General features: G+C 35.7%; 1 protein-coding gene across 1 annotated transcript in view; it reads left to right on the top strand.

The window, feature by feature from the left end:
- The first annotated feature begins 277 nt into the window (after positions 1-277).
- Positions 278-15,499, top strand: part of trpm2 (transient receptor potential cation channel, subfamily M, member 2) — a 96,714-nt gene continuing 81,492 nt past the window's right edge. The window contains exons 1-6 of the mRNA XM_056271375.1: positions 278-295; positions 622-722; positions 2,549-2,622; positions 5,085-5,253; positions 10,630-10,810; positions 11,987-12,153. Of these exons, the coding sequence (XP_056127350.1) occupies positions 624-722; positions 2,549-2,622; positions 5,085-5,253; positions 10,630-10,810; positions 11,987-12,153 (690 nt within the window). The 5' untranslated portion in view covers positions 278-295; positions 622-623. The remainder of the gene's footprint in view (positions 296-621; positions 723-2,548; positions 2,623-5,084; positions 5,254-10,629; positions 10,811-11,986; positions 12,154-15,499) is intronic.

Consider the following 15,499-nt stretch of genomic DNA (forward strand, 5'->3'; position numbering starts at 1 on the left):
GTGAGGGAGGTCTAAGGAGTGAAATGCATGTACTCAAATTGCAAGAAAAAATGTGGGATTAAACCGTCTAATGATAATGTAATCTGATCATCCATGTAAAGAATTGCACCTGGTGACCATTGCTGTGGCAACTTGGTTTGGTGACTAGTAAACTTGTGTTTAATGTCAAGCTTTCAGCGTGGATTTTTCTTATTTTTCTTCTCTTTTCTTCAGTTTGAAACTCCTCCAGAACATACAATGATGGTTATGTGAAGCTGTGAATATAAGAGACCATTACTAATCACAGTCCTAAGAGGTAAAAAGTTTCTAAAACTCTGATATTTCAAACATCCAAGCAGCTAAAGTCACTTTTAATAATCTGTTATATTGTTGTTGTTGTTGTTTTTTTTATCTTTAAAAGAGTTTCTTATTTAGTATGTGTTAAAATAGCTACTTTTAAAGTAGTATTACTTTTTCAAAAATAAGCTTTTTCTTTCTTATTGCTAGAAGGATGTCATTCAGTTTCACTGTTCTTAAACGTAAGAACATGTCCTGTGTGTGTTTGTAGAACAAGATGTTTTGCTTTCCAAGACTCTGTTTATCAAATTCAAATTTTATTAAAACAAAATGTTTTGTGTGCAGAGATGCTGTGCACATCAGAGGAGAAAGTCCACCCGACGGATGTCAGCAAAATCCAATTAGGAAATCTGATACAGACAAGTTTATTCTCAAACATTGAGAAGGTGAGACCTATTGTGTGTTTGTGGCTATTTACATATTTTAAATGAAAAGGTAATTTAAATAATAAGAAGACACAGAGCGAGCGGTCCTGGTAGCAAGTGTTTCTGAAAACTACCGTGTGCAACCGAGTTGCATACAAACATTTCAGTTTTATTTTAGTGTAATTATAATGTGTGAAAATAAATACCAGTTGAATATAATTGCTCTGTTGTTAATTTTAACCTTTAATATTGTACCAAATAAGAGGACGCATCTTTTTCGGCAGCACTTGATCGAGTAATACTAACACTTTCTCTTCCATTTTATTTATTATTATTATTATTTTTTAAAGTACATGTACTGCGTTAGATTAAACTGGGAAGGGTCATGGCACTTGCATATTGTTGTCCTATTATTAGTTTAACTGCTTATATTGCTCTCATTTGTAAGTCGCTTTGGATAAAAGCGTCTGCTAAATTAATAAGTGTAAATGTAAATGTATAGTTTGCTGCATTATTTTCCATAAGAAAATCAAACTTTTGGCATCGGCAGATATTCTGTAAATCTAGTTCCGGTGCATCTCTAATATAACCTGTCAGTGAAATTTAAACTATAAAGCAAATATTAACTTAAAATATAATATAATTAATCAACTGTATAAAGTTGCAACATATAAAACACGTGTGATAACCTACTGTTAACATTAACTAAAACCATAAAACGTTTTCATTACTTGAAATAAAACATTAACTGAAATAACATAGAAGGTTAACTATAAACTAAATAGACTTAATAAAAAAATATTTATAAAACAAAACCAAATACAAAAGACAAAAAAACAACAAAATCACTAAAACTTTAAAATGGAAATAAAAAAACTAAGTATAAAAATAAAATCTAATTCAAAATAATAACAAAAACTATAATACTATATCATTGATACTAAAATAATACTGCTGAATTATATATTTATACACATTATATAATGTCTCTTGCATTCATTAATATTAGTGTTGACTTGTTTATCAACCAAGCAAAAATATTATGATTTTATCATTTTATTTTGGAGGGCAAACATGTATTTAAAGTTCCCCTGTAGTCAATAATTTTATCCCTTAAAACTCATCTTTGATGAGGATGTTTTTTCCTTGAATTTTTTTTCACGCCTTAAAATATCTTGAATGTAAATCGACACCCTTGCCTCATTTAGTATACGCGGCTCTATGAATATGCAAATGAGCCCCGCCTCCACTCACTCACTCAGCTCAGAGATCCACTGGTTGACGATCACACGTTGATCTGATTGGTTACAAGGTCGTTTGTGACGTCAGAAACACCAGCGATTTCAAACCGTGTTTTTGAGGCTGTCTTTGGTTCACTGCAGTTTTAAGCAGAAAATACTCAGCAATGCTGTCGACTTATGAATTTACACATGATGTGTCTTAAAGCATATTAAAAACACCACATACACATATAAACAACATTAAAAACTTGTTTTTCAAGGTATACATTTTATCAGTTCATGCATTTTAAGTATTGTAATTGTGGCTGTGGTTAAGCTGCAGTATGTTTTCATAGTACAAGTCTTGATTTAAGCCCCTTTCAGACCCTGTCCGTATTTCAGTAGTGCTTCCGTCCCTGTGTCTAACATCAATCTGACTGCAGTGCAGTTTTTCATGGTAGACCGTCCTGCCCATACACACCCTCCCCCTCCCATACCTCTGCCCGTCTCATTCACACACTCACTGTCTCTGATGTGAGCATGGATGAGGCAGCGGTGGAGCTGATCCTCGAGCAAACACTCGCTGTTCAAGGTGGCCGAAATCTGTCTCTCTTTCCCTCCTTGCAGCACTGGTCGCTCGCCGCCTGGATTAAAGACAACATCAAGAAGAAAGAGTGTTGCTTCTATGTGGAGGATGCCAGGTATGAGGAGCGTGTGTGTTTGTGTGTGTGTGTGTGTGTGAGTGTGTGTGTGATGGACAGATCAGACGGAATTTCTGATGTTTAATGATCTTGACTTGTAAAGCTGAATCATTAACCCTGAGGAATTAACCCTATAAAACTTTTTGTATCATATTTGATACGCAATTTTTTAAGGAATCAACATTACTAAAAAACCTCTTGCACTCAATCTACTACATGCCTTCGGTCATATGATTGATAGTTTATTGTTTTAGGTTTATTCGATTATCCATATCATGTTCAACTGTGAGTATCAAATATGATCATCAGGCTTTTGAGGAAGGATTATTTGTTCATCTCTCAATCATCACTGTATTACATGGGGCGTTGAGGCGTTCGTCTGTTATAGGACAACTTAGTTTGAATAAACGAGCAGACACTGATTAGTTACTTGCTCTACATTTATTTTAAATTAACAGCAAGACAACTAGCAGTGAATGTGCTTTCCATTAAATGAATCACACACAGTAAACAAATCCTTAACACAAAAAAAAACAGGCCTTTCTTTGTCAGTGTCGGCTGCAAAGATGAAGTTGACGATGCACAGTAGTGAACAAATGCACATTTCATACGGATTACATAAGCAGAGAGCAGTCTGTAGTCTGTTTTCTTTCGTTTTGAATTGTTCTGTTTAAAAGTAGACATGTCTGTGAGGCAAGTAGGTTACCTTATACGCCGAGTTTCGGTTCATTTATGAGACGAGCTCCAGTTCACGCGCCGGCACATCCGTTTCGTGATTATCTATCTGCTATATTTACTTCTTATTTATTAAATCCAGGCAATTGGTTGATGAAACATTGATTAAAATTAAGATACAATTAATACAAAACGAAATTCACTTTAAAGAAAGGTTTTGTGCTTTCTGTTTGATGTCTCTGTGAACGTTTTACTCTGTGAGACGTGATTAAATGTCACGTCTTTTAGTGGCGCTTTCAGACCGGTCACACCCGTAACATTGTTTTTTTTTTTGTTCTGTGGAGACTACTGTTACTCATAATTTGTATTCTGAATACGTAACGCCGGTACATGTATTCCGTTACTCCCCAACATTGATATTAGTATAACCTTATCTACAAGATATTTTAATAACACGGTTAAGGCGGTTATAGAGTTCTAATGACGGTGTTCAACTATAACCGTCGGTCTCAAGGTTATATAATAACCGTCACACCCCTAGCAGCCGTGCAAGAAAACATGACCATAATACTTCCATTAATGGTTTATTGATTTCAAAGTTCTCCTGTATGTTGACAAGGCAATGCTCTCTGATCTCCTCTACTTTCACTCTCAATCTTGAGCACTTACGTCTTCTGATAAACATCTTTTAATAGTTCCTTATTGTAACTATAAATCAATATGACCATGCTTTTTCTGTAATAATAATGACGCATAAAATTATCATGACTTGTGCACTATATATATATATACCGGTATATATTTGGTCAACTATTATTTTAAAAGTCATTGGGTCTCATTCATGAAACACAAGCCGAACGAATTTTTGTGTAAATCGTGTGTAAAGTGGTTCTGGCGTAAATTTTCGGATTCATTAAAATGTTCATATTTTCCAAATGTTAGTTGGTACGAAAGAAATCTACACCTGCTCCCAGCCACGCGTAAATAGTGAGTTTAACATCCGAACGTTTTGCTCATTAATAACTAAGGCTGCATTTTAATTCACCTTAATCGGGTACATATTTACACGGCATTTTGAAAAAATATTAAATATAGTAATTACATACGGTTTTTCTTTTACTTCTGGGACTGTTTGATTAACAGCTGAAACTCCAGTAACTGCATCTGTAATATGCTGCCAAGCTTGCTTTTCTTTAGGACCTGATACGCCACTATGTAGCCTACGCTTGAACATAAAATGTGGTGTTTTGAATGAACTTTTGATAATAAAACTTCGATTTCTGCATCTGAGAAATTTTTCTTTTTCATTCGTTTTTGAGAAGACATGTTGAAATCCTTCGTTTGGTGTCATAATATGATGCCCATATATAGTTGTCAGTAGGATTTAATGGGCGGGATTTATGGTAATTGAGAATGAGCGTGCACGCGCGTCCCATTTACCACTGATTGGAATTCATTAACACACACACACATTTCACTATCACATCTGACGTTTACGAAGTATTTGTGAATTAGGAGATGAGTTTTCGGGAAGGTCTCTTTACGCGTAAATCACTCACATATTTATTCGTATATTTACGAATGTTTCATGAATGAGACCCATTGTGTGTATATAAAATATGATGAAGTATAGTTCATGATGTGTTGGTCATATGCAAGTTGACAAGCGTAAACTAAAGATCACGTGCACTCCTGATCGCTTCTGTGTGTGGTTCGGCAACATTCGGACAATATGTGTGGTGTGTGTGTTGTTGGGCTGTGTGGATAACATGGATTACTGTTGACAGGGAGGGGATTTGTAAGTGTGGTTACCAAAAGAACCAGCACTGCGATGAGGCCATCAAACCGGAGGACTATGTTGGGGAGCAGTGGCACAAACACAGGCACATCAGAGAGACGCCCACCGATGCTTTTGGAGATATCAGCTTTGGTGGACTTGGACAGAAAACCGGGAAGGTAAAATGACGACTTGATTCGAACGGACCTCCTTTCTATTATACACTCTTAAAAATAATTCTGTAGAAGATCCATTACAGTAATCAGATGTCAAAAGAACAATTTTTTTCTTTGTGTGAACAACATTTTAATTATCTAAACAACCTCTTAACACTACAAAGAACCTTTTGTCCAATGGAAAGGTTCCATGGATGTTAACCCCCTGGGGTCGGCTATCGCGCCGGCGCGATTGTCTCGCTTTTTTTCTTATCAGTGCAAAAGAGACTCAAATAACTCAGTCGATTTTTGTCATACAGGCAAATGTTATACATCAATCGATCCTGTTAAGTTTCTATTTTTTTTGTGGATACTCACAATAAAAACAAAGTGTTGTGCTTTTCACCAAATAAAGAAAAACAAACATGATGCGAGTTCTGCGTTCTCTCTGTCAGTGAAGTCCATTCTGAAACGCGTCCTAAGATTAACTGTAACTCCGCGATTACTTGTCATACAGGCACGAGAGGTTTTTCTTTATGAAGCTTGAATTCTCTTCTTTTAAATGAAGTAATTTATATAAAAAACAAATATTCTCAGTTTATGCAATCTGTATGAAAAGAGAGTGCTGTCAGTATTTTTTTCCCCAGCTCATTACACTTCATTACGCGTTAATCTGACACGCCCACGGAGGACGCGCGCTATTCAAACGCAAATGTCGGCAAGCCATGACAACGCCCACATCAGCCGTTCCACCGCGGCGGTAAAATGTGTGGTGTATTTGCTGCCTTTTACCGCTAAGAGGCGCTACAATCATAGACTATGAAAAGTGTTCGTTTATTCCGGTTTATTCTCTCTAATGCGTAATCTGCTGCCGCACCGCGCTGATTCAGAGCGATTGAAAGCTGGTAGCAGAAGAATTCAACAAGTGAAACGTAGTTAAAATAATTCATAATCACAATACTGAAATTAGGCTACTGAAATGTAATTGAATAAATAATGAAAACATTTCAACATAAAACATTGCAATAAAAACATTTAGGCTACATCAATGAGGCTTTACAACTTAAACAGCGTACAGACGACAGCTCAGTGGTTAACGCAACAACACGAGCTTCGAGGAGCTTCAAACGACCCGAGATCGAATCTCAATGTAGCATACATGTTGTTAATCGATGTTGCCCTACAGCGTTTATATTTTACCACCTTGATGCTTAAATAGCTAACTGTTTATAACTGTTTACTTATTTAAAGTCAAGAGTTTTGTTTAATTACAACATAAATTTGCTACATTCCTGTAGAACCGCAGCGCTGCACAAACGACATAAACTGATGAAGGAAGATTGTCAGCCGATTGCATCAGAAAATGAAAATGAAGAAGCTCGTCTTTAGTCTGCTAAATTATTGTGTAATGTAAAAGAACACTAAAATTACTTAAGTTTGAAACCAAGTTCGAACATTTCAAGGTTTAAATAAAGTGTCGGGACAGTTTTTTTTATTTAAAACAGGGTTGCATCGGGTTTAGAGTTTATTTCTTTTGCGATGCAAAATAAGAAACACTAGGCTAATCTTATTATTGCGACATTTTAAATTTGTATTGCCAAAGAAATTACAGCTAAATTAAACAATTAAAACAGTACAAAACGAAAATTGTCCAAAGAAACATAATTAAATTAAAAACATGCGTTTTTCTTTGCCTCTCTCGCGCTGGAACTCTTTTTAACAAATTTATTTAGTCTCCCTCGCTGCGCATGCATGATATGATCAATGCATGATAATTATTTAGCCTTTAATTGTTGCTTCAAAGACACAGCATGCCTTGTTGAATTCACCTTACAATAACTTCAATTGAAATTTTGTGTGAAAAAAAAACTTAAAATAGGCTACAATAAATGAACTACAATATTTATAATTTAATAGATATGGGGCCTACATTTGGACACAGATTTATCCTTACAATAATTTTGCCTGCTCATCAGGCTGGCTATCCGACACTCTCCATATGAAAGAGGAACATTAACACCTTTGTCCAGCAAATGTCCCTCCAACCCCCCACAGGCTATCGGAGTCTGAGGCTGACTTAACACAAAGAGAAGTCGCAATTCACACTTAAATCGCTATTCTAGACAGTGTTGATAATGAAGGAATTAAATGATTTAAGTTACATGTAGCCTAGTGATATTTCTGTCATAAAAGTTTATTACTAAATATTTCATTATTTCAATAATTAATGAAATAAAACTGGTTTGGGCCAGCTTTTTCCAAGCAAAACTAAAGATAATCTGAAAAAACGCTTGTTAATTTGTTGTCATGAACAAAATGTTCAACTTAATATTAAAGTCTACAGGGATCTTTGGATCCTTACAACCAGGCATGCAATTTGTGAATTAAGTTTTTATTTTATTTTGTATTCAAATAAATATCGAAACACGGTGCTTCGTGGTAATGCTGCTAAATTAAATAACATTTATAGAATAAATATGAACTTAAATGAAACAATATCGCAACATTTCGACAAATACATTATTACTTTAGCCTTTTACAGTTTTAAAAGATTATATCTTATCTGTATGACCAACAATTTGTATAGGCTTATCTGGAAATTACCATAACTTGTAGTATTTCATCCTTAGGCTACTGTTAATAGACATTAGCCCCACTTACGTTTTGCTAAATGTCCCTTTGCGCCACCTGGCGGTCATTTCGCGAACGACTTTGAAATGAGACTGGTTTATTTTTACCGCGGTGGATGGCTAAAAATGGTATGTGGATGGCTAAAAGGTGTGACTAAAAATGTGCTTTTGGCTTTCATTTATATTTTGATTGTTTGTATATATATATATATATATATGTATGTATATATACTGCTCAGTCAGTCTGCTCAGGTGAGAACTGCCTAATTATTCATGAGGGGGTTGGGCCGATCCGCCCATCCGCATATTGCCTTTGCAAACAAAAAAATGTTTTTCACAATTTAAAACAATCTATTGTTTTATGTGAATGATTAGGCAGAATGATTTTCAGATCAATTTGAAGCAAATACTCTAGGCGACAACATCCACTAGTCAAAAGTCTTGTGGACAGATATTTAGTATGTTATTTGTGGCCTTATATTAGAAACTTTATTTTTTATTTTGTTCAATAACCACGCATAAACAATATTCTCTCAAAAATACAAACATGTACATACATGTTGCTCACATATTATGGTAGCCCTGTGTGTGCTATAAAGAGTGTAATTTCACCTGTGCCATTAATATGTTTATAAGCAACTGAAAAAAGCACAAATGTCAGAGCATGCCAAAACATCTCAAGGACCCCGAAAACACCTTGGACCCCAGAGGGTTAAAGGTTATTCATGTAGGTGATTAAATGTCTTTTCAGTGAAGCTTAGAGTGACTGAAACAGGAGTAGACTGCAAAAACAAATCATTCTTAAAGAGAATTTTGTCTTGTTTTCCAGTTAAAACATATATAAGTCCTCAAATTGAGAAACATTTAGGCTACTTGAAAAGATACACTTAGATATTTAGCCTTGATTTCATAGATTGAATCTTGAATATAAGTGTATTTTGTCTTAGGGGAGCATGCACACATCACCGTTTTCAACTAAAAATGCAAAACTTTAGACGTTCATTTACACAATGCCATTTTAGGGGCCTGAAAAATGCAAACTTTTGAAAATAGTTTCAAAGACCATTATCGACTCCGTATAAACTACAAAAACGTGAATTTGTGAAAACGATGATGTCATCATATGCATATTACGTGTTCACGCTGCTTTCGAAATTGCATAAGGTACTACATTTGGTTTAAAACTTACTTCGCAACCGTTAAAACAGTAAGTTCTATATAGTATGAATGTGTGTAGTATGAATGAAAATCGGACGTACTACATTCACCATGATGTCATTATCATGTGACCTACGGCCTCAGTTGCGTCTCTTTACCGCTATTCACTATCCTCTCCCGTGGCCTCATGGGATAGTAAAGTCAAATGCACACTTCAGAATCTCAGTAGGTCATCCTGGTACTTTTCGCCTACTGTTTTATGAATACTATGAATTCAGACATACTTCTCAGCCTACTATATAGTAGGAGAGTAGGCATATTCGGACGCAGCATCAGTCTATCCACCTTATTCCTGACGACCTTACTGCGTTTTGAATTATGGGTGGCAGTGGCACTTTCGGTCTGGGGAACTTCCATTCAAAAAGGCTAAAACGAATCATTTCAAATCATAAGGTTGCCCTATAAATAAAGCTGATCCATCAGTTTTCCTTCATGATTTATTTTCAGACATCATGAGAATAACGTTATACTTGGTATTTTAACGTGACATGTTATTACAAGAATATCTACGGCGAGAGCTCTTTTCAGTCGCTGCTTTCTTTTCCTCATGATGATTTTATTTTTTCCTTTGCAATCCGCTGTAAAAGTATAAAAAAGGACAACATATACGGCACATTTGTGGTCTGTTCTCCCGAATTTAATTTTACAATATTCCATTAATAATTCACTGGAACGCACGAAGAATCTCTCGTTATTCTCCTCAAATCCTCACGTCTCTTTCCAGGTTTGTTTTTACAGGTAAATGCAATTTATAATCTGTCAAAATGACGGAAATCACTTTGATATAGTGTCACGTAATGCTGAAGTTAATGAACATTTTTGATTAAGGCTTGTTATACAATACAGAGATATATTTGCCCACTACAGTGATATTTAACCAAAGACTCGCGCTTTTGGAGCTATCTTTGGTCTGTTGAAAGTAGGCTACCTTGTTGATTCTTTTAAACTTTTAAATTTCATTTTAATGTTCGATGGTTGAAGGGTGAGTCGATTAATGTCATCTCATTGTGACACTTTTGTAACGTATTGCGTTCATAGAGCGAGCCTTTCACTGATTGTTTACAGCTTAACGGAAGTTACACCCATAGCGCGTGCAAAGCGTCATGGGGCGTAGGAATAAGGTGGATAGACGTGTAGTGTTTAGTTTTACAAAGCGACATCTGCTTACTGGCCTGGCAGCAGAATACAGCGTTTCTAGATGTTTTTGTGGATCCGTCTGAATGGGGGTCGTTTTCACAACATTGTCTTTTAAATGTAAAATTATATTGTAGTAGAAGTACCAGTACAAATTGAATGTAGAAGGACTGAAATTTCCGAAACTGTTTTGTCAGGATTATTTTACAATAATATTTCATATCAGAAATTACATCTGACAACAATAATACAAATTTTGTAAAGAAGCATCTGACAAATGCAAATAAAAATGCCATTATTCAGGCTGTTCCTCCATCACAGTTGATATCCTTATCACAAGGATAAATACATTCACCTTTGTCTTATGCTAGAACTATATATGCGAACTCATAGAAGGGATTCTGTTGTGTGTGTTTAGTATGTCCGGGTGTCGTCGGACACGACCTGTGAGAGTCTGTACCAGCTGATGACAGAACAGTGGAAACTGCGTTCGCCGAACCTGCTGATTTCAGTGACCGGCGGAGCCAAAAACTTCTACATGAAGAATCACCTGAAGGACAAGTTTCGTCGGGGTCTCATTAAAGTCGCCCAGACCACAGGTACAGTGATAATACACTATATATGAAATATCAAATGCTTGATTGAACTAAACTATATTATCGCATAGCTCTCTATATAAAGTTGGATAAATACATAATATTATATATATATAAAAAATTGATTTTAAGTTAATATTTAAATAATTTAACAACACATCTGCATGTTGTTCACGGTTCTCTGATCTTGGTTAATGGTCACATGACATTCAGGTAAACAAATAAAATATTTCAGCTGTTTAGTAATTGTTTTATTTTAGGTGCTTTTATTTTAAAAGGATTAAATTATTTTACATTTTCATGATTTCATTAATTATCAGTTTTTCTTCAACTCACAATCCCCCTCACAAACCAGCCTGATGGCCCATTCACACCAAAGACTATAACAATAACATCTCTTGATGAAAATTGATTTTGCATTTATTTTTACAAATTATATACATACATTGCCTTCTATAGAGTTGCTTATAGCTAAATTGAAATCATTTTTCATAATTTATGACCTTCTATGGTAAATTGCCAGAACCCATTTACCAGTATTTTTGAGAAGGTCCTGTTCACATACAGGTGAAACTCGAAAAATTAGAATATCGTGCAACAGTTAATTTATTTCAGTAATTCAACTTAAAAGGTGAAACTAATATATTATATAGACTCATTACATGCAAAGTGAGATATTTCAAGCCTTTATTTGTTATAATTTTGATGATTATGGATTACAGCTTATGAAAACCCCAAATTCAAAATTAGAATATTGTGAAAAGGTTTTCATAACTGTAAGCCATAATCATCACAATTATAACAAATAAAGGCTTGAAATATCTCACTTTGCATGTAATGAGTCTATATAATATATTAGTTTCACCTTTAAAGTTGAATTACTGAAATAAATGAACTTTTGCACGATATTAATTTTTTTTCGAGTTTCACCTGTATGATCTCTTAATGGTAATTTACCAGTAAAGGACTGTATGTGTGAAAGAAAGGGGCTTATGATGCCTTAAATGCTAAATATGTACAGTAGGTAGGATGTAACCGAGTGTATAGCTCTCAATGACACTGACAGGATTAGACCCGTCACAAACAGGTCTAGCACAAGCGGCAGAATCTAGTTTTGGATGGTTTGTTGTTTTGAAACGACTACACTTCTCTAGTCCCAATACTGTGTGTGTGTGGCAGGTGCGTGGATCCTGACAGGAGGAACACACGCAGGTGTGATGAAGCACGTGGGCATGGCCGTGAGAGATTACTCACTCAGTAGTGGTTTGATGGAGGGACAGATCGTCGTCATCGGTGTGGCACCCTGGGGAGTCATTCACAACAGCGACACACTGATCCATCCTGAGGTCAGATGTTGCCCACACCCGAGTACATACAGTATTGGTGCGTTCAAGTCATGTTGATAAGATCATATTTACGAGTTGAACTTACATGAACACCAGCACAGTCATAAATACGAGTGGATTTTCTTTAAGCCCCGATCTTAACAAGTTGGGTGCGTGTGGGTGAAAATTGTGCTGGAATATTTGGCAGTGATATTGTCAGAGAAAACAAGCTTATTTCTTCGCACAAAATATAAAATAGCATTGTAATATAACAATGTAAAGTAATGATAAAGTTTACAGCGGCTTCATAAATTTTGACAAAAACACACATGACCAGCGTCGGCCAATAGTGAGCCTGCGTCTGCGTGTGACGTACAACCCAGAAGCGCTGCGCTGTTACGCTACGTGAAATGTCGAGGCCCACAGAGAAGGAAATGAAGAGTTGAATTAAGTCGTTATTTTTGTTTGTTTTTTTGCGCACAAAAAGTATTCTCGTTGCTTGATAAACTTAAGGTTGAGCCACTGTAGTCACTCGGACTATTTTAACGATGTCTTTCATAACTTTTCTGGGCCGGCCAGTTTCGATCCCTTAAGAAGCCTATGGAGGAGTGATCCAGCTCTCAGATTTCATCAAAAATATCTTAATTTGTGTTGCGAAGATGAACGAAAGTCTTACGGGGAACAACATGAGGGCGAGTAATTACTGACAGAGTTTTCATTTTTGGGTGAACTATCCCTTTAAGAGATGGTACATCTCGCTCCGATGAAAGTGACTTTAACTCACCTGACGTCGTAAACACGAGTTCCCAACTCGTAAAATACAAACTTCCCAGGAAGACTTGAACGCACCATATTATGAACAACCCAAGATCAGTGTAAAGTTAAGAAGTGATTTGGTTCAGGAGATGTTCTAGCAGGATGGCGTGTCCATTAAAACACAGTGGATCCAGTACTCAAACCATACTCTTTTATTTGTAAATGGCAGCATGTGAATCAAGCCACAGTTGGGAATCAGATGTAGAGTTGTATGGTTTCTATAAACAAAAGACAATACAGAACAAACATAAACTCAAGAATTAACATTATATAAAACACAAATTCAAAAGGAATAAACTTACAATGTCCTGAACACACTAACTCTACAGAAATCTCTCTTTTTAGAGAGAAGGAAAAGAAAAGTCATGTTGCACACACAAACACAGGCAGCTAATCAATCATTTATTGCGTCTGAGGAGACCTGGCTACGTCATGTGATCCCATGAGACATGTGATTCTCAACAGCCGCCCTCAAATATGGAAACATATTTGCCACTAGACAATTTTGTACAATTATTAATTCAAGTACAGGGCTGAAACAGTCCATTCCTGTTGACCAAAATGGGTGCTTATAAAGGTGAACACCAAACTTTGCGACAGAATAATGTTGCATCACATAATCACAAAACTACAGAAGCCCTGAACCGCAACATAAAAAATAAAAAAAATCTGTAAAAAAATAAATAATAATCTAGCATTTCGAGATTACAGTCGAAACATTTCGAGATTACAGTCGAAACATTTCAAGATTAAAGTCGAAACATTTCAAGATTAAAGTCGAAACATTTTGAGATTAAAGTGGAAACATTTTGAGATTAAAGTCGAAACATTTCAAGATTAAAGTCGAAACATTTCAAGATTAAAGTCGAAACATTTTGAGATTAAAGTCGAAACATTTTGAGATTAAAGTCGAAACATTTCGAGATTAAAGTCGAAACATTTCGAGATGAAAGTCGAAACATTTCGAGATTAAAGTCGAAACATTTCGAGATTAAAGTCGAAAAATTTCGAGCTTAAAGTCCAAACATTACGATAATACAGTCTTCTATAGAAGTGTGTGCATTCATAACAGTGCGCGTTCAGAGCGCGCGTGTGTGTGTGTGTGTAAAGAAATGCACTTGTGAAGTCGAACTGCCATGGATCAACACAAAATAGTAGCTTTTTACTTTTATCTGGGCTTTCAACAAAATTCTACACAGGTGCTAATCTACCAACAAGAATTACCACGGCGTTATAGACGAGCGCGCAGACTCTGCTGGAGTATCACAATCTGGTCCACACTTTATGTGCCAGTGTTTTTGAGGTGTTTTCGTGCTCGTCTAGGCAACACTATCTGGGTCGAGAACACAACAGTAACCGTTCTGTCTCCCTCTTCACCGTAAATACGTTCTGGATACATTTTAAGTGCATCATTCTGTATCCAATCATTTGGCCGGATCCCGTGATTTCCTCAGATTTAATAACCACTAATGGTGGTTGAGGAGAGATTCTCTGATATGATTGTGAAGCGCTTTGAGTGTAGGCCTATTAGACATATGAAAGCGCTATATAAATGACTCATTCATTCATTCATTCCTAAAGCTGGATATCTCCATCCAGTCTGAAAAGTGTTTTCTGGGTTGGTTTTCCTATAGGCTAAAGTCTATTCCGGCGGAGTATATTTGATAACCTCCTATAATGGTAGCCTAATGCTGGTAGATTGGCACCTGTTGAATTCCCTTTTGTTGAAACAAAACACACACACAAAACACACACACACAAAACACACACACAGTGTGAAACACTCGCTATACACCATTATGAATGCCTGTGTGTGCGGCAATGTGAAACAATGGCAAGCACACACGCAACTTCTATGGAAGACTGTATTCTCAGACTCTCGAAATTTTTCGACTTTAATCTCGAAATTTTTCGACTTTAATCTCGAAATTTTTCGACTTTAATCTCGAAATGTTTGGACTTTAATCTCGAAATGTTTGGACTTTAATCTCGAAATGTTTGGACTTTAATCTCGAAATGTTTGGACTTTAATCTCGAAATGTTTGGACTTTAATCTCGAAATGTTTCGACTTTAATCTAGAAATGTTTCGACTTTAGTCTCGAAATTTTTCGACTTTAATCTCGAAATTTTTCGACTTTAATCTCGAAATTTTTCGACTTTAATCTCGAAATGTTTGGACTTTAATCTCGAAATGTTTCGACTTTAATCTCGAAATGTTTCGACTTTAATCTCGAAATGTTTCGACTTTAATCTCGAAATGTTTCGACTTTAATCTAGAAATGTTTCGACTTTAGTCTCGAAATTTTTTGACTTTAATCTCGAAATGTTTCGACTTTAATCTAGAAATGTTTCGACTTTAATCTCGAAATGTTTCCACTTTAATCTCGAAATGTTTCCACTTTAATCTCGAAATGTTTCGACTTTAATCTCGAAATGTTTCGACTTTAATCTCGAAATGTTTCCACTTTAATCTCGAAATGTTTCGACTTTAATCTAGAAATGTTTCGACTTTAATCTCGAAATGTTTCGACTTTAGTCTCGAAATGTTTC

This window comes from Rhinichthys klamathensis, unplaced genomic scaffold, assembly GCF_029890125.1.
Source record: "Rhinichthys klamathensis goyatoka isolate OS25496 unplaced genomic scaffold, OSU_Roscu_1.1 h1tg000318l_1, whole genome shotgun sequence".
Classification (NCBI taxonomy): Eukaryota; Metazoa; Chordata; class Actinopteri; order Cypriniformes; family Leuciscidae; genus Rhinichthys; species Rhinichthys klamathensis.